This window comes from Python bivittatus, unplaced genomic scaffold (assembly GCF_059951505.1).
Source record: "Python bivittatus isolate LINGU-HERP-01145 unplaced genomic scaffold, Pbiv_v1 ctg000840_np1212, whole genome shotgun sequence".
In the NCBI taxonomy this organism is placed as follows: Eukaryota; Metazoa; Chordata; class Lepidosauria; order Squamata; family Pythonidae; genus Python; species Python bivittatus.
The window spans coordinates 2,249,865-2,270,315 of record NW_028277113.1 but is presented as its reverse complement, the minus strand read 5'-3'; the positions used below and the strand labels follow the sequence as shown (position 1 = coordinate 2,270,315).

Sequence of the window (20,451 nt, the reverse complement as noted above, 5' to 3'; positions counted from 1 at the left end):
AGCAAATGTATAGCAACCACTTGTTATCCATTTCAGCCACCGCACCACCGCAAGCCGCCAAACAGGCATTGTGGTTCAGCTTTGCTCTAAACCAGCTTGCAAAATCCCTGAAAATTTAACAATCTGTTTTCTTGAGCCAGTATGAGCCAGCTTCAGCACACTACTGGCTATATTGATCAAAAGTTGCTCAACTCTCAAAAGGTATTGTTTGCAGGCCAGAGGAACAGGTTTATCCACCATCTGAATTGTCTCTAAACTGAATTCCTTTGCTTTCTCCCTTTTAGATAAGAGTCATCTTAATACAGCAGTTGGGTATTAGCTTAATTCTGGGGAGATGCAACTTCAAGTCTAACCTTCGGTAGAAATTCACTCAGTGATTAGACCTATCCTGAAATATCTTGGCTTAATCTGGGTTATTCTTGTGGCAATCAAATTGAGGAGACAGTACTATTTTGCCTTGAACTCATGAAAAAGGGTGGGATGTAAATTAACCATAAATAAAATTTGATACAAGGTGTATTCCATTCTAATGGGTAGGAATGATGTGAGAGGAGCCATTAAAGCTACCAGAAGTCTATCTGGTGTTTCTGAGACACCTTCATGATAGCAGCACATGGTCACACTGATAACAACATCATTGATGATGATCCATATGGGGCAATAGTAATCATGGATATTTGGCCTATACTCTTTGAGTGGCAAGTATATTTGAAAATACTGTTGCAACTACTCTAAAAAGATTTCTTAATATGCAGTAAAAACCTTGCACTCAAAAATACTGATTTCTCTCATATTTAACTCTTTCTCCTGAGATAATTATTTTAATTTATATTATTAGAGACAGAAAAAGTATCCAGATGCAAATCAATACATTTTCTTTGCATGACAGATATCAGCCATTTACATTTCTGAAAGTCTGTTGGGACATTCTGGTATGTCAGCTATAGCGAGAAACATTTCTAGCTTCATGTGGATACATATTTTTTTTATTCCCCTAAAGCTGTCAGTGGGAATCCAGATAGTAGAGTTTTTTGTAATTATGACTGTTGTGTTTAATTCCACCTGTTTTTCAAGTTTGCTACAATTGAAGAAAAATAAAATTATAATCAATAGTTTTCAGGATTTTGACATGTACATACTGTTATTCTGCAAAAGTCTTTCCTTCATCCTCCTCCCACTAGAAATATTACCCAAAGCTTGTTTTAAGTGTTAGTATTTCATGTTTCCTGCACTTATTGCATTATTCTATTTGTGAACTTCATTTTAGGATTATGCTTCAAATTGCTTTTCACAAAAGCATCTTTCCATCTTTGTGGTTTTCATTCCATTCCTTCCCTCAGCTTGGACTTTCATCTTCTGAATATCATTTTTCCTTCTGTGCTTTTATCTCCTTTTTCATTTGTACCTGTACTTACATTTCAATTCTCTTTCAGCCCTCTTCTCTTTGCAGGTAATCTTCTGTGCTTAAGTTCTTTCATTTTTATGGTTCTCATGACTTTTTTGCGAATTTGAACCTTCCATTCAACAAATGGGCCTTTCTTCTATTTTTAAGTGTGCAGTTTGGTGAAAGCCACTTTAGTCAAACACACAAGATTGCACATGGTTTGTTATGAAGTTGATTAAATACTTCTGATCAGTTTTAAAGAGAAAGCTTTGGGATTTGCTTTAACTCAAGCAAATCCCTGTTGATAAAAGCACATGGGATCTATATTTTCTTTTCACAGAGTCACATGATAAAATGCATACTGAAAACTGTAACTCTTTATATTATGTTTTTAAAGTAATTTTACACATCAGATATTGGAATCAAATAGAATCCTAATAAGGTCAGAAGGGTCCTGCTGAATTAGACAAAAGACCAAGCTATCTAGCATCCATTTTTTCATAAGGGCCAACCAAATATTGGGAGATGTTCACAAACATGTCACAAAGGCAATCACTTACTCCTGTTGCTCCCCTGGATATAATCTTGAGAAGCATGCATCTTGGAAATATGATTAATCCATTATGGATATTAGCTACTGATAGCCACAAAGTTGTCTAATCTTTCAAAACCTCCATCGCATCCTACTTCAGCAAAGGACACAATTTAACCAGGGGCCATGTGGTTACATCCTGAAACTTCCATCATTCATTGACACTGGATGAACTTCAGGTTCTAGGATAGAGCAAGAGGGAGGAAAACGTTTCCTCTGTCCACTTTATTCTCACTATGGAGAATTTATGAAGCTGTGTCATGCCCATACAACTTTCCCTGTTCATCTTTTTTCTAAACAAAATATTGACAGGAAAGATAATCTTGGTGAAGGTTTTTGCTTTTTTGTGGGGGGGGGCTTGGTATGCCTTTTCTCCAGTTTCACAATATCTGTACAGTTCTGATTATTCTCTCTAAAATGGATTATTATCAAGCTTGAAGAGCTGCAGAAAGGGCAATCAAAATGATCAGGGGATTGGAACAAATTTTTTGTGGGAATAGACAATTGTATTGGGGATTTACTCTATTCTATTCTATTCTATTCTATTCCTTTTGCTTAGGGAACTAGTAAGAAGAGATAGAACAGAGGGCCTATATAATGAAGTGATGTGAAGAAAATAAAAAAGGCAAATTGGGTTTTCCGCACCCCTCACATGATGATGAATTTGTGAAAGTCCTCAAATGAACTTTCCCTTTTGCAAAGCTGCTGCACACTGGGTCATAGGAAAAATATATATGCTGTGTCGTGAATATATATATATATATATATATATATATATATATATATATATGAATGACTCTGTAATTGACAATGACATCAATTTCATTTAAATGCTTCTTCATTAATTTGTAATTAAAGTTCCTGGTTTCCTGTATGAAGATCTTTTTAAGCAATTGTATGCAGCAGCAAAATCATGTGTATCACATAATTAGAACTTATCAAAGCAACCCTATAAGTAGATATGCATTTATTTTAAAAAATGTGATGTACAGATTTACCCAGTAAATGCTGCAGGCAGTAAAATCTGACTTCTGAAAGAATGATATGACATCATATCATTTATTGCCATTTGGTGGTGCAGAACATATCTGTGCTGTTGCTTGGGAAACTGGATATATTCATGTAAGCACCAGGAATCAAGGTTGACTCAAAGTTGTCTGTGGAGTCCTTCGGGTTCTCTGAGCTTGGTTGTTTTCTTGCAAACATTTTGTTACCCAGCTAGGTAACATCTTCAGTGCTAGAATGGAATGGGGTTTGCTTACTGTTTATATACTGTGGCATGCCCTGCCAGTGTTGGTGGGGGTTTTGTTTTGCTCCTCTGGTAGTTCCTTGATTAGGGTATTGCTTACTGCTTGATTGTATGTTTGGTGGTATTCTTGGTGTTAATCTCTGCTTATCTGGCTGATGATTGCTGGTGAGGAGATGTTCTGGCCTTTTGTTTTCATTTCTATTGTCTCTTTTGAATAGTGTGCATATGTTGTTTATCTCTATGTGCCTGTTGATGACTGCCTTGTCTGAATGTCAAGCTTCCAAGAATTCCCTCTTATTTTTGGATTTAGCTTGGTCTAAGATGCTGATAGTTTCCCAGTTGAAACCATGGTTAAGTCTGTCCATGTGAGATTAAGGAGTTTTCATCATGACTTCTGACTGCTAGTTGGTGTTCATGGATGCACTCTGCAAGGCTTCTGCCTGTCTGTCCTACATAGTGGCTGTTAGAGTCCTTACACTGTACATTGTAGATGACTCCTGTTGGTCCTCCCCCCCCCCTTGGACTAATGGGTCTTTTGGTTTACTTAAGATGCTTTGGAGGGCTTTAGTTGGTTTGTGTGCTATGGAGATGCCATGTGGTTGTAATAGTCTGTTGGTAGTTTCTGAGACATTTCTGATGTATGACAGTGTTATCCTTTTCATAGCTTGTGTTGGTTGTGTTGTAGTAGGTTGAGTGTTCAGGCACTTTTTGATAAAGTTGTGTGGATATCCATTTTGTTGGAAGATGTCTTTACTCTGTGACAGTAGGTGGCAGCACCTATCTGACTTGCAAATCTGTCTTGCAAAGCTAAGCAGAGTTGGATCTGATTAGGACTTGGATGGGAAGTGTCCCATCCATGAAGAAGATAACAGCAAATCACTTCTGTAAGGTTACCATGAAAACTGTGTGGATGTAACCGTGAAGTCAACAGAAGTGAGCACAACTCAAAGGAGACCACTTAAATTACCAGCCAGATCTAAGTTCAAAAATGCTTAGGTGTAGTTCATATAAATAAATATTATAAATATACAGATATATTTTCAACTGAAATATGCTATTGCATTTCATATTTAAAATTTCATTATATCAAGTTGCTTTACTTGCCTTGTATCAATAAGCATCTTCACGATATACCACGAATTGCTATAAATTTATATTATTTGTAGTTATCTGATAATGTTTGTTCTAGTTGCCCTTATTTTGAAGTAAAACAAATTTCTGTCAATCAACAAAAAACATAATGTCATTAGGGAGTCTTTTTCATAGTGAAGTTTTACAAACTGAAAAATGAACCTATTTTACTTACACCTGAATTCAGTGGTATTAATAGAGTATGTTTTACAAGTTTTAAATTTCTGTATTTTTAAAATCTTGATTTTAATTAGATGCTGTATTTCTAGGCTTCTTTTTTGTTAGCTATTTTGAGTTAGTTTAGTATGAAAATTGGATTAAAGTATTTTAAATAATGTAACAAAGAAGCTAAAGCTGTTTATTTCCATCCAATGTTCCTGAATCTTTGCTCTCAATTCATTTCTAGTTTTATTCTTCTAAAAAAGAACAATTATAAACAATGTATTTCACAGTATTTTAGTTTTAGAAATCAGGTTGCATGCAACATCATACTGTGACTTTATACTTCTAGCAAATATGTTTCAAATACTGCCCTTTCATTGGAGAATTGTTTAATACTGCATCTGCTACATGAACTACTGGAGAATGATCCATCCAGTACATAAAAGGGTGTGTTTAATCAATTGTTGACTATATTCTAGCACCCACTAGAGAGTGACAAAGAGATAGCCATTTGAATGTCAAAGGACATTTTGAATGCCCATAAATACAAAAAGTTTCCTGAGAAAATGAAAGAGCTGGCTATGTTGATTCTCTTCCTCTCAAAAGAGGATTTTATCTAGCCCCAATTTTCAGTGAATAAAACAGCTGATTTCAAGGTACGTAAAGTGGCTGAGAAGTGATGCTTAATATAGGTACTTCCACCATTATGATTTGTGCTAAGAATCAACACTTAAGTAAAACTTTATTTATAAATATATATATTAAAAAGTATTATCTAGATATAGTGTATCATCTGCTTAGTCACAAAAGATTCTCCTTTATTTTTTTATTTACCACTTTAGTTATTTATTACTTTTTTATTATTTATTACTATCCATCTCAAGTATATCACTCTTTCAGGAGTAAATAAAATGATATCATGAAGAATGCTTTGAATTCTATTTATGATTCCATCCACCCTCAGTGTAACACAAATGCAGAGGAAATAGAACTGTCCAGCACTGCTACTACTGCCAGATTTTGGGGGGAAGGTGGGGGTGAAAGAAACCAGCCTTCATCCATTGCTTATCCTTGTGTGTACAGGCTGTTCATTAAGAGCCTGAGTGTTAATCACTCATGTACAAATGATTGCATTTAGAAATGAGAAAGGCACTTCCTCAACATGTCTGTCATATCTGAAGCCATTGGAGTGGGGACTGTTAAGTTGCCAAGATACAATTAGGTAGTAAGGAAAGGTTTTCAGAGAAAATATGCTTTTAAATCACTTGCTGAAAGAAACAAAATCCATTTGTTATCAGGAATCTACAGTAGAAATGGTTCCCCCCATCCCCAAATGTTACAAGCTTCCAGGTACCCTGAGTACTAACCCAGCTAACAACCTGGCCACTTGGATTTGAGAAGCACAATATTCTTAAATGCTGGATTCCAATCCAAATGGGGCAAGATACCAATAGCTAAACCTAGGAAGTTTGAACCTTACAAACGTTGATCTTTACAGGCTTACCTAATCCACATGCCTAAGTGAAGTTGCAAACATTTTCAGTCTTGCCAATATATAAAGCTATGCATTTTAAACATACATAAAGCTATGAATTTTTGAGAGAAACCTTTGACAAACATTCTGTGGCTAATTCTAGAGGTTAATGGTATGGAATCACAGGCAAACAAGCCATAAATAAACAAACAAACAACCAGAGTAAAAAGAGCCCTATTGTCCATCCTGAGTTAATATAAACAGTGGATAGAGGCATATTAACATTTTTTTAAATGTTATCTTTTGATTAACTCTTATTTGACACCTCAGTCTTAAATATGAGAGAGTGTACAATTGTGCTAATGCAATAATTATATTCACAGTCCATTTCTTGGCTGACACAATAAGTTTTATCCTAGGTCAAGACTGGGACTTCACATATTTTCAATCTGAAACTGTATGGCATAGATGGAAATAGGAGTAAGGAAAAAAGTTGCTTTTCTGATAAGGTGTTTCTGAATCTTTTTGAAATATTTATTCATTTTATGTTAATTTATGCCACTAAGCCCATGGAGAATGACCATTAAACCAAAATTACATAAAAGGGGAGATTAACAAAAGGTTTGTTGAAATATTTAGGCAAAATGGTGACAAGACATAGAAAACAATTAAGCCATGATATGAAATAAATGGCACATTATCTTGATGGATTGATCATGTGCCATCAAGTCAGTATTGACTCTTAGCAATCACATAGATTTTCTCCATGAAGCAAATTATATAGAAAATGCTTAAATGTAATAAATCAGTTGCAATTAATACATGGAATATATTAGCTAATCAAGGCATAATCAGAAGAATCCCTATTTGCCACTTCAGTGGAACAGTTCCAGATCCTTAGATGATTTTCAGGCCAAGTTCTTTAAAAAAGATCAAAGATTTCCTAAGACCACAAAGAAAAAAATGGGAAAATTAATAGGGAAGATAAGGAGAAAAAAAGTTCCTTTTATAAGGAGATCGAAGAAAGATGCAGAAAGGAAAAGGAGGTCCAGATTTTTTTTAAAACAAAAATCAGAATGCAATTCCCTGTCTTTCTATCTTGGAAGGGGAGTCAGGGCTTAAAGCCAGAGGAATCTATTCACAAATCCTGAAGCACCCTCACGTAACCTAATACTTCCTTTGCCTAAGTGAAATGCAAATGTGCATGCATGTTTCTGATTCATTTATTCTTATTAAATGAATCCAAAATGTTTGTTCCAATTAAAATTGACCTCATATTAATTCATCACTTGACCCAAACTCTCTTTGTTCTATGCTTCCCTCCTTGTGTCCTCTCAAAGAAAAGATGTTAAATGTCAATACAAATACATGAGGAAAGTTAAACCGATCATGCCAAGTTCACTGTATTCCGTTCAAAACAATTTAAAACTCTTGTTCTAGCTATTTCTATTTGTCTCTTTTATTATGCAGCATTTTCATTAGCTCTACATAGTTTTATAACCAGATTAGAACAGTACAAAGACTTTTGTTTATGTTTTGAATTATTTTTAATTTGGGGGACTTTTCTAGGTACTGTATTATCTTCAGCAATAACTAGCTTTCACCATCTCATCCAGCTGTAAAGGTGTACTATATAAATCTGATGTCAGTGATTTGGGTCTAGGACAGTGTTGTCCAAACTTGGCCACTTTAAGATGTGTGGACTTCAACTCCCAGAATTCCCCAGCCAGTCATGCTGGCTGGGGAATTCTGGGAGTTGAAGTCCACGCATCTTAAAGTGGCCAAGTTTGGACAACACTGGTCTAGGAGGTGCTTTAGGAAGTTTCCCTGCATTTTACTTTCAACATACACAGTTCTTCAGTCCTGTGTCTCTGAGCTAAGGAAACAGCTACTCATAAGTTCTTCAGAGAGAACTTCAGAATCTTTAAGTTCAGGTTTCAGTGAGCCTTGTTCCTTGTTCACAGCATCCCAGGATCCATAAAGTGACCCAACACACATCATGGGGCTCTCGTATCTAGGCAGATCCAGAGTTTACTAGAATGTGTCATTTGGATTACCAGGATATCCACAATGTGTTGACAATGAAAAAAAGAAAATGCATATTCTCAGCATGATTACATATCATCTTTATTAATACTACTCTGACCTCCTCCTTGCTGTAGATAATACGGCCAGTATCCTGACCCGAAGGAGGAGATTTAGTCGGACTACCCAGGATGTGTATTACCTTCCAATTGTGATCTCTGATGGAGGGGTCCCACCTCTCAGCAGTAGCACCACTCTTGTCATACGGGTATGCGCATGTGAAAGAGATGGCCGTGTGCGGACCTGCCATGCAGAAGCTTTCCTCTCCTCTGCTGGATTGAGTACAGGAGCCCTAATTGCCATCCTGCTATGTGTTGTCATTCTCCTGGGTAAGTCCTCAAGTTAGCATCCTTTCTGGAACCTTCAGATAATCCCAGCAGCAATGTGTGTTGTAGTACTGAACCAGGAACTGCAAGAGCGAGTGTGGTGTAGTGGTTAAGGTCCTGGACTAGAAGTGGGGAGAATCAGGGTGTAGTCCTACCTTAGGCATAGAAATCTTGGGCCAGTCACTCCCTCTTAGCCCTATTCAGCATCCAACTCTGCAACGTCAGCTGATAATCAAAATCCCTCCTTAATAGCTTCAGTGTAACACCTAAGTGAGTGCAGTGCAAAAACAAACAACCTGCAACCATGTGGTGCAAAGACTAAGAAAAATAACCACTGAACCAGGAACTGTTTCTGATAGGAGGTAGCTAGAAATACAAGGTTGTGGTTTAAAAATGAATAAATCCAGGCTTGAATTCAATTGATAGGGCAGGGGAACCTTTAAAACAAATGGCTGAGCTGCTGGCATCTGGTGGAATTAATTTTGCAGAGGTCAGTAAGTAATTAGCATTATCGATCTACCAGGTAAGATTTCAGGAAATCACCAACTCAGGTTACAAGCTAATTCTCTCAGGGAAAAAGAAAAGAGATGAAGAGAGTCTTTTTGAAATGGATCCCTCTGCCAGAAGAAGGAGAGGGAGAATAGGAAAGCCATTTGCTAATTATCTCTGTGGGATGAGCTGATAACAGTCAAAGGCTCATCAAGAGGGGCAAGGGACAGATGAAGCAAGATCATTCCATTAGATAAATGTCCTTGGAAATACTTTTTCTCTGAACACTTTACATACTTAGACTCATTTGAATAGTAGCTATTAGCTAATATTCTCAGTTAGCTGAATTTCAGCTGTTCACACTGTCTGTCTGTCCACCCATCCATCCATTCACCCAAATTCACTCCATTTGCGAATAGAGTCCTTTTTTAAAAAGAAAAAATGCAACACTCAATGGGATTTATATATAATGACTATATACCACTTTTCTTAATTGCATGCAATTAAGTCAATAACACTAAATGTCATCCTTCCTCAGCCTGCTACCCTGCAGAGCAGGCTGCAAGTCCCCAGAATTTTAGCCACCAAGTTGGCTCTTATTTCTGAGAGTTCTCATCCCAATGTCTTTAGAAAGATTGGGCAAGGCTGCTTTATTAAAATGAAGAAATTGTTCAGTGTATGTTTCTCAAATAGCTATAATATATTAACAACAACGTTTTTCTTCTCTGCAGATTTCTTAAGTTCTATTGCTGTACTGGAGATTTCTGATAAGAAACATCTCTATTTTTCCATATTCTCATGTGCTATTGAAATCCATCACTCCTTCTATGCCCAGTGTGGGTACCAGTGTGGCTGTTTGGGGTCAATAGCACCTATAAAGTCTAAGGGGCCTACCATGCTTGTTTTCCAGAGGAATTTGTGGAATTTGAGGGTCTTAATGTGACCCTTGATTAATAGTAATCTTTTCCTCCATATTTAAGGTTGTGAAGATGCAGCTTTTCCACAGCGTGAACTGTTAGCGAGTTATTAATGCAAAAGTCACCCCTTATTAGAGCGATTAGAGGCAAATACTGTAGATATGCATGTAGATATGCATATATCACGTAGATATAGATGCATATACTATCTGTTACAAGGAGGTCTTTCTGTAAAATACAAGCATCAATCTATCTATGAGTTCATTTTTCCTGCCAGCCACAAATTTTAATTTCTAGTAATGTAATAATCTCAGTTAATATGTTCATAAATCAAGGTGTTTGTAGGTTGGTTGAAGGGGGTTATTTAATCAATAGTGTGGGAAGTTGGGGTTTGGTTTTGTTTTGTTTTACATCCTGTGGGTCTTCGTGTGCTCAGAAAAAGGAAATCATTCTATTTTTTTCTGAGAAACAATATAGCATCCTATCTTTCTTGTATTTATTAGTAATAGTTAAATAGCCCTACTGTGGCACTAAAACTGAATATCTAATTCCAGAACCTACTTGAATATCTTGTGATAATATTAGTTGATGGGAAGATATTATTTTATCTTACACTTTATGATGATCTCAAAAAGGAAGCTATATTGATGTACTGGTAGGACACAGATTAATTGCAGCCTAATCAATGAATGAAATAATAGATAACTCTGCTAAAAAGCAGCTAATCTGTCAACTAGAATGAGTTACCAGTTGGCAGCCCTACTAATACCCTGTTCTGGATTTTCTCCTCAGCAATAGTGGTCCTGTTCATCACATTAAAACGCAGCAAAAAGGAGCCTCTGGTCATTTCAGAGGAGGATGTCCGGGAAAATGTTGTCACTTATGATGACGAGGGCGGAGGGGAGGAGGATACTGAAGCTTTTGATATTACCGCCCTGCGGAACCCATCTGCTGCTGAAGAACTGAAATTCCGGAGGGATGTTCGGCCTGAAGTGAAGCCCACAACCAAGCATCCCACTTCATCTCGTCTTGACACGATCGATGTTCATGAGTTCATTAAGCAAAGGCTGGCAGAAGCAGACCTTGATCCTAGTGTGCCCCCTTATGATTCTCTACAGACATATGCATATGAAGGTCAAAGGTCAGAAGTGGGATCTATCAGCTCTTTGGATTCAGCTACTACACATTCGGACCAGGATTACAATTATCTTGGTGACTGGGGACCAGAGTTCAAGAAGCTAGCTGAACTTTATGGAGAAATAGAATCTGAAAGAACAACTTAATTATCTTGATCATTCCCCAAATATGGAACATTTTAGTTCTCCGAGCAACTTGGAAGCATAATGACAACAATTATATATATAATATATATAAAATCTGAATATATTATATATATAATATCTGAATACAGTACTTGGAACAAACTGAGCAAGATGTACACAGTTACTGTAGAAATAAGTGCCCTCTTCTCATTTGAAATGGGGTTCTTCAATTGGAAGAAAGTCAGATTTTGAGGGAAAAAAGTACCCTTCCACCCCCAAGAAAAGTTTGTTCCTTTGTGTATATTTTTCATTGCTCAATAAAGTCCGTGGTGCAGTAATAGTAACAATACTTTAAGTAAACCAAGCAATGCCAACATTCTTGCAATTTCCCGAAATATATCAGTTGCAATGAGTCTATAGTGGTGCCTACTTACAAGAGGAACTAATTCTACTTGGATGGTTGCAGTATTACTTATTTAACTCAGTTTTTAGGCTTAGAGATATTGGGTAATTGAAGGAGGGGCAGAGTAATTTTCTTCTGTTTTATTCAATCCAAGTTATCTTATTTCTTTCATATGGGGATACTAGAATTCTCTAGTCGAGTGACGTTTTAATAACATTCAGCTGAAGTTGTCTTTAAAAAACTGACTTCTGTTGGTGAATGCAACATTTCACCAAGCCAACTTCAGTCTTTCTGTCCTGGAGAGTTAATGAAGTAGGCATTAAACTGCTGCTTATTTAAACTTATAATCTTCCCCCTCTTAAACATTTCAATTACTGACTGATAACATGCTTCCATTTTATAGTTATTTTGCCTTTTTTTTAAGCCCAATATTTTTTTTTTCATTTCATTTAAGTGAACAGTGCAATGAAGGTGCGTCGAATTAATAGGATTTCTTTCGTTTACCGAAAATGTACTACATGTTAAGCTATGCAATGGCTTATATTTTCTGATTTTCATTTGGACTGGCAAAAATGTAGATGAGAGATCTCTCATCAATTATGTGCTGATGTAAATCAAAAAAATTATTTGATATAATAATGGAGATTTCCATATATTTTCACATAGGGAACACAGAGTAAATTTTCTCAACCTGGTCTTTTCAGGTTGCTGTAGTCTTTAACTCCAATGATCCTAGCTAGGGTAGGGCTGATGGGAATTTTACTTAGAAACATCTGGAGAATGTAAGATGGGGAAGGCTGGTATACTTCATTGTCTAAACTTCCAAGGTGGAATCACCAAACTGAGGAACGTTAGACCCAAGGAATGACCTGAAAGCACATGCTGTAAATCTTATTGCTGAAGTTGGTCCACTCAATGTGATGCACCAAAGCAGCAGCACTGATATAAGATATTCACATTATTTAGTTGCAAAGTAGAGCTATAAAAGCAACTCCAAACAATATCTGGAATCCTGACGTTACAAAGATTTGCTGAAGTGACAAGTAACTCTATCACGTGGAATCATCTTAATCAGATGCTTGGAGACAGGAATCAATAACAAGGACTTCAAGGCTGAATGTGGCATATCATTTTCCTTGCTTATCTACTGCCTCCTCTATGGCAGAGTGCATTGCCCCACTGCTATTGTATACATGAGATCCAATTTATTTTTCCATATAGCATAGGAAGAGGCATCACCTTCACCTTAGTCAGCAACATATTGGTCAGCCCTAGCCTATATTACAGATACTTCTAGATCTAGTGCAATAGTACCAGAACAAAGAAATTATTTCTGTATACAAGAGACAAAACATTGCAGCTGTTTTGGATGACTATATAATTTGCAACATCTGTCTCTGGATTAAAATAGCTACATCAGGAGAGCTGGTATCAATTTCCTCATTGCTGTAGACCATCCTTCCTTAGGACAAATAAAAGGTTCTTCTGCCCATTCTGTTATATATAATAGTGTTTCCCAAACTTCCAATAAGTAAAACTCAGCTTTTTTTTTCCCCCTGAGTTGATATTGGGGTCATGCTTCTCATAGGTTAAAACTTCTCAAGGTGATTATTTTTACAGTAAATAACATTCAACTTGAAGGAGGCACAACCAGAGTAGTAGATAATTCAGAAACATACATAGAAACCTCCTGTTGTATTTATTTGTGTAAGTATTTGGCTTACATAAGCCTTGAATCATTCTATTGAATTATTACACTAGCCGAACAGTGTAACATTGTAGAGCAGTCAGACAACATAGGTAGCAGAGGAACTATTGCATCAAACCCAAGGCAGAGGAAAGTCCCCTTAGCATAACTTGTTTCCTATTTTTCTGGACAAGGAGGGAGTAAGTGTTTAAATCCTGTGGCTCCAAGACTTCCTTGAATCTACCTTGTAATGTTCCTTCTTTCCTCAATCCTACTTTTAGAAACCCACCAGCTGCTTAGGTTTTGCTAGAGTCAACAAGAAGGCCTCTGATGGCAGATTATCCTTGCTGATCTTGAAAAGGAGGTTTGCAAAAGTCTATGGTCTTCCACAAATTAGAGATTGGGCTTCATGAATTTCCTCATGGAAGACTAGTGTAGCTAGTACCCAGTTTGGAAGATACTAGCATTAGCACTTTAAAAGTTATTTTTTGATGAGGTAATCAACAAGTAAAATGAAACTTCTAATATAAGCACATTTCTACATACAGATTTTATTTCTGGACATACAGTAATATGATATAATAAATAAGCAGGATGGAGCTGTGTATGCCAGACTCATCGTGAATTTATATTTGCATTTGGGAGAAATTGGAGCCTGGACATTATCCATGGAGATAACAGGACTCCATCTTGTAATATGGGATTCTTTTGAGTCTGTTAGTCCCTGAGAAATGGATAGGGCCCTCTGTAGTGTAAGTTCCACCCTCTCGGTTGGTTCCTTGGTTCTCATGGCTGGTCAAGGGCTCTACTGAGGTGACAGGAGATTAGATTCAAATGGGTGTCAATGTTTCTTTGGGTAAGGGGGCATTTCCTTCTCCTCTGAAGGAAGCTATGGTATATCTCCTGCTCTAGAAGTCTTCATTGGATCCAACAGTCCTAAACAATTTGAGACATGCTTGTTGATGACCTTTGCAGAGACCAGGATTGGGGGAGTACAATCATCCTGGTCCCCCTTGATCTCTTGGTGGCTTTCAACACTACCATCCATGGCATCCTTCTGGATTACCTTCAAGGGACTGGAGTGGGGGACATTGTTTTATAATGGTTCTCCTCCTTACTGAAGGGGCAATTCCAGTTGATTGTGGTGGAAAAACAGAGATTTACCTGGAGATCTCTACTTTGTAGTGTGCCTCAGGGATCCCTTCCCATTTCTTTTCAGCATCTACATGAAACCACTGGGAGAGGCCATTCATCAGCCCTGGTTTAGGTATTATCAATATCCTGATGATACCCACCTATATATCTCAGCCCTGAGCCAAAGAAACAATACAATGGAAGTTTTGACTTGTACCTGGAGGAAGTCAGAGTCTGCATGGGGAGGAACAGACTAAGGTTGTACCCCTCCAAGATGGAGTGGCTCTGGGTTTATGGGCCTAATGATACAAAGGAAATACTACCTTTGTCTCTGAATAGGGTTATACTCACTTGCTCAGAGATGCTCCACAATTTTGGAGTTCTAGACTCCTGAGTCTTGCTTGTAGAATAGGTGACAGTTGTGATTAGGACAGCCTTTCCGCAATTATATTGTAGAGAGTAAGGAAAATGACCTGGGCAGAGATATGTAGGAGCCGTTGCCCAGGCAAAGAGGGGTAAAGCATTTTCTAAGCCCAGAATGGTGACATAATATTTGGAAGTGAATGAGGCCTCCTATAAGGAGGAGGAGGAGGTTCAGCACAATCAGACTTGCAAGATTCTGTTGTTATAGCCAATCTCAATAAAAGTAGCTTTAGCTTTTCTGTGGAATTGATTGCCTGGTCTGGTTCACCTAGTGGGGCTGACATCAATCTGGTAAGACAATTGCAACCACCCTTTGATTGGGAGGCCCTTCTCGTTATCACTCATGCCTTAGTCACCTTCCAGTTGGATTATTGTAATGCACTCTACATGGGACTGCTTTTAAAGAATATCTGGATACTACAGCTGGTACAGAATATGGCACCCTGGGCAGTGAAGCGTGTACGCTATATACTCAGGTGACCCTCCTGTTTTGGGAGTTCCAGTGGTTGCCAGTGGGCTTCCAAGTGAAATTCAAGGTGCTAGTTACTACCTTTCTCTGAGAGACCTTCTGCTCTGGTATTCGTCAGATCTCACAGAGTCAACTATCTCCAGGTCCCATTCCTGCAGCATTATCATCTGACAGGGCCTTGGAAGTGGACTTCTCCCAACAGCAACACCATTTCCCCATGAGGAAAACTTCAATCTACTTCGCCACCATCCCCAGCCCGTTCTTTAGGAAACTTGCAAAAACTTCTCTCTTCTGGATAACACGGGAGAAGGTTGCTTTATAATATCCAAGTGGAGTCTGCAGCTCCCATAGCTTATTTATATAGTTTTTGGTTTTGTACGTACTTGGAGTTGGGGGGCGGGGGCGTTAATCGTTTATGCTTATCTGCCTTGCGCCTTCAGGGATGGGCAGCATACAAGTATAGTAAATAAGTGAGAAAATAAATAAATGCATAAATAAGAAGGGAGGTACCATGCTTTAGCAATGTTCTCAGTTTCCCAAAAGGCTTCTACTTGTATTTTTCTGTATTCTATTTAATGCAGAGAAATAGAGGATGTTGACGGTGGAGCTTGTACATATTAAGTTGCTGTGGGTGAGGCATGAGGCCCATCTCTCTTATTTGTGTCAACATAATGGCCAGATAGAAATTAGGAACTATTCCAAACATAAATACCTAAAGAAAGGCATCTCATTATGAAAGCTGAGTATGGACACTCTCCTTACTAGTGAAGTATTTATACCTGTTGACCAGTCAAATGAGAAGTTCTGCTTGCATCCCTAAAAACATGGGTGGAAACCCACTTGCAGGCACTATTATTTAATGCAGCAAGTTCAGGGATTTGAGGGGGAAAATGAGGCTAATATAGTACGCAAAGTATCATAGGGAGAATGGCCAGCATACTGATCAATGGTACTTTTTTAAGTCAAAATTTAGGGAAAATGCACGAGCAACCCTAACCATTGCTAAATAATAACTACTTATTTGAAATAATGAACGAATAATATTAAATGATAACATCCAGCTTTTCTAGGCACTGAGATTTCTAACTTTTACACAATAGGCTCTGCAACCTCCCTTATAGGTATATTCAATGTAGTTTATGGATAAGTAAAGGGTCCAGATGAAACCAAATTAATTTGACTTAAGTTCCAACAAAATTGACTTAAGTCCTCTGCAACAAGAAGCAATTCTGGATCAAAGAATGATTGTTTTCTTGAGGTGACGATCAGCAAACAGAAACTCACATACTTTAGGCATCTGATATGAACAGATTATGGACTAGAAAAAATTACTATGTTGGCAAGGTTGAAGGAAGGGCTATGGATAAGAAGATAAAGGCTATGGATAAGCTAGAGGGATGAGATCAAAGAGAGTACAGGAATCTTCTGAAACAGTTACAAGTTACTACTAGAGATAAGTTAAAATAATATATTCAATCACTGGAGGTTGAGCCTGACTCAGTGATACCCAACTCATACTGTATGTCACATGTTCTGGACATGTTCAAAGCAGCCTTGAATACTAAGTCATACAAAATCAGGCATATATAGTACACACAAATAAGTCATGAATAAAGGTAGGAAATAGCTAAGAAGGAACTGGAAGCCAAATTCAAAAGTTAGAATTTACAAACTGGATGTATTAGCTCCAACAAACTTATATCTCATTAATTTCAGTAGGGTTTCATTGCTTTTTTTTCTTTTGATGTGGCCAATGAATTTTACAATATCCCATTTACAGTTAAGAATATGATGGGCACCAGTTAAGGCTATCAGGTAGACTATCATCATAATGGATCATAGGATAAAAGTTAAGATACTGTCTAAAATACAGAATGAAGTTCTGATTTGTCTGTCAAAATTGGTCACTTCTGTTGCATTACAGATTTCAGTTGCTGTGATGTTACTACCTTAAAAAGGTATATTTGTTGATAGATTTGAAGCCATCAATCATGTAATTTTGAATACATAAAAACCTTCCATGCAGACATGACAGAATGAATCCATAAGTGCAATCTCTAGTTCAAAATGTTGTGGTGATCTATGAGTGGATGAAGGAGCAGTTTCCACTATACATAATGGTTTTGGATTGTCCATATAAAATCATCATCATCATGTTGAGAAGCATGTCAAAATAATTGAAAAGTATTTTTGCTACAGTTGATTCATATTTGTATTGTTTGAAAATACATTTCATGAGGAAAAAACTCTCCCATTTTAAATATATGTTTGACATGCTGAAATTCAGTTTTAATTTGTCTTTACCAAGACCCTACATAACTTCTTGAAAGATGGTGGGTAACATTTAACAATCCCAAACTGAGTGGCCAGCATTAGAAAAAAGATTATACTGTATTTAAACTTTAAAAGAGATTTCTCTGGCTATATGCTTACATTGTTTCCTTAGTGATTTGATTGATTGCGTGCTGTCAAGTCATCGTTGACTCTTAGCAACCACATAGACAGATTTTCTCCATAATGATATGTCCCTAACCTCAGCTTTTCCAATAGTGCACCCATCGCCACTGTAACTAAGTCCTTGCTGCTGCTTGTCCTCCTCTTCCTTCCACTTTTCCCAGCATTAGAGCCTTCTCTAGGGAGCTGGGTCTTCACACAATGTGACCGAAGTAGGATAACGTGATCTTGGTCACTTGTGCCTTGAGTGAGAACTCTGGATTGATTTATTTCATGAGCCATTGGTTTGTTTTCTTGGCTGCAATATATTAATACATACTGTGGCTTATGGTATCAATATAAGAAGATTAAAAACAAAAATTAGTTAATGGCATGGGAACTGTACCCTGAAAACTAAGCTACCATGTTGAATTGCTGTATCACTCTGTGTCCTGTGGAGCTGGGTAACCCTGTAGTGTTCAGACGTCATCTTTCTCCCAATGTATAGCAGGGAACTCAGCCCAAGGAAGACACTGGATGTATTGAGGTGGTTTGGTTCATCCCCAGTGACAACTGATGCACATTTATTGCCTGTATCCACAAAAGGTTAAGACACAGGGAACATTATTAGCCTAGTCCTGCCATTGCAAGGAAGGTATCAGCTTATTATTTTAAGAAACTGTCCAGAGAAGAGCATAAGTAAGAGTAAACTCAGCCTCCAGATTTAATGTGGTAAAATCCCTGCTTACAAATATTTGAGAAATGCTTTCTTACCTGCACTGACTGCAAAGAGAAACCCAAAAGTTTAATGTCAGCATCTCACCAAATGCTAACCCAGATTCTTCTATGCAATCTCTTTGATAAATCCTTACCATAATGTTCTCCAAATATATCATGGTGCATTTGAATGCTTGCTATGCTTACTGTCTTTGATTCAAAAATCCTTTCAAGTGCTATGTTGTTTGCATGAAAAAATTTTGAACCTTCCAAGCAGTAGATCAGAGAAAAGCTTTGGAGAGAGGAACAAAACAAATTCCCATTCCTCCTACTAGCAACCCTCTCTCATCAGCGCCTCTAATGTCAGCAGTTTACTCTCATTTCTCTTTTCTGCAGCACAAACAATGCCTTGTTTTGCTAGTTTACATGTTAAAGAAATTGAAGACTGGGAAGGGGAGAGACGTTTTTATTTGGTATGTGATGGAATGCAGAGGTATTGTATTATGATAAGAACTTAAGCAAAGATTATAGAGAAAATACCATTCAATAAGGTTCATGTATGATCAATTATTTCCTGAGACATAAAAAGAAAGCCCTCCCACCTGATTCATAATAAGGGCATTTTTTCAGCATTAATCTTCCTTCTCCCTCAATTCTTCCCACTCTCAATCACACAAAGTCAAATATTAATAGGTGGGATTTCTTTTTCTGCTTAATGAGTTTGTAACTAAGGAGACTGAGAGTCAGTTTGATCTAGTGGTTAAGGGTGAACTAGGATCAGGGAAACCTGGGGTCTAGTCTGGCTTTAAGCACAAAAGCCAGCTGGGTGACTTTGGGCTAGTCACTCCTCTCATTTCTAGGAAGAAGGCAATGGCAAACCACTTCTGAAAATGTTGCCCACACAGTTGCATGGATCTGTCCATATGAAGTCTGATTGAAGACAACCCCCACCCACTGCTCCCCCAAGGCTTTAATTCTGAAGAATCTGGAAGCAGATATCCTACATTCTGGATTGATTAAATCTTCTCCTCCAAGAGGAGTTCTTTTCCTAGCAACTAAGTTCAAAACTTTCTCTGCCCACTAAACTAGTAGTCAGGTCTTTCGTCCTGAGTTAAAGCACATTTAATTCAATGGTCTATCCAATTAGGGGAGCAAGTACAATTGCTGGAATATGTCAATCCCAAATCCCAGCACCCTGCTCACCCCAAAATCTGTTTTAGAAAGCAGTGTAGGGAGGAGGAAAGGTAGGTGAAGTCCCATTGTCTGAGTAAAAACCACTCATTCTAGGACGTTCATTGGGACTTCCAATTACAAAATATGAAAACTTTATAAATGAGCAACATGTGAGGCAAAAATTAGTATGTGACATAATAATACTAAATTCAAGCATGATTTTTTTTTTCTTAATAAGAAATCTAAATACATTATTTTGTCAAAAAGTGGGAAAGGAAGTAAATATACCAAGCACTGAATTTGCCTCATAATGAGCAATTCCATATAGAGCTTATTCTAAAAGTAAACACCAGCAGACTTCACTCTTCACATCCATACACTCTTATTACTATTTGTGAGAGAACAGCCAGAATGGTCCAGTTTATTTATTTTATTTATTTATTAGATTTATCTCTGCCCACCTCCCCCTAATGGGAGACTCTGGGCAGCTCACAAGATCCATTAAAACAATAAATATATATAACATGACATAAAACATGAAAACTATGCAAAGCATTCCTTTTCCATCAACAGGATGGATTCTTCTCTTCAGGACCATTGGGATAAGACTGCTTCCTTTCATTTCTGTTGGCATTCTATGAGTTCAATCCATTATTTCCATAGTGTGAAGGGCAAAATGGCTGGAGATTTCCATTATGCTTTCTCCTTTGAAATGCACAGATCTTCATGTGATTAGATGCTTATGGAGAGGGTCCAATTCACATCATATATATATATGATGCGAATATATATATATTGGTAGTGGAAGTGCAGTACCCCCCTTAGCTGAATAGTACAATTCAGATAATTGTTCAAAAACAAAACAAAACAGGAGCATACGAAGATATAGTACAAAAAATCTAATAAGAATGGGGTGGAACTGGTTTTATATTTATAAATCC

At 37.4% G+C, this 20,451-nt stretch overlaps 1 protein-coding gene across 2 annotated transcripts in view; it reads left to right on the top strand.

The window, feature by feature from the left end:
- Positions 1-12,883, top strand: part of CDH18 (cadherin 18) — a 302,248-nt gene extending 289,365 nt beyond the window's left edge. For both annotated transcript variants that reach the window (XM_088130719.1, XM_088130718.1), the window contains exons 11-12: positions 8,155-8,406; positions 10,602-12,883. In XM_088130719.1, the coding sequence (XP_087986845.1) occupies positions 8,155-8,406; positions 10,602-11,092 (743 nt within the window). In that variant the 3' untranslated portion in view covers positions 11,093-12,883. The remainder of the gene's footprint in view (positions 1-8,154; positions 8,407-10,601) is intronic.
- The last annotated feature ends 7,568 nt before the right edge of the window (positions 12,884-20,451 follow it).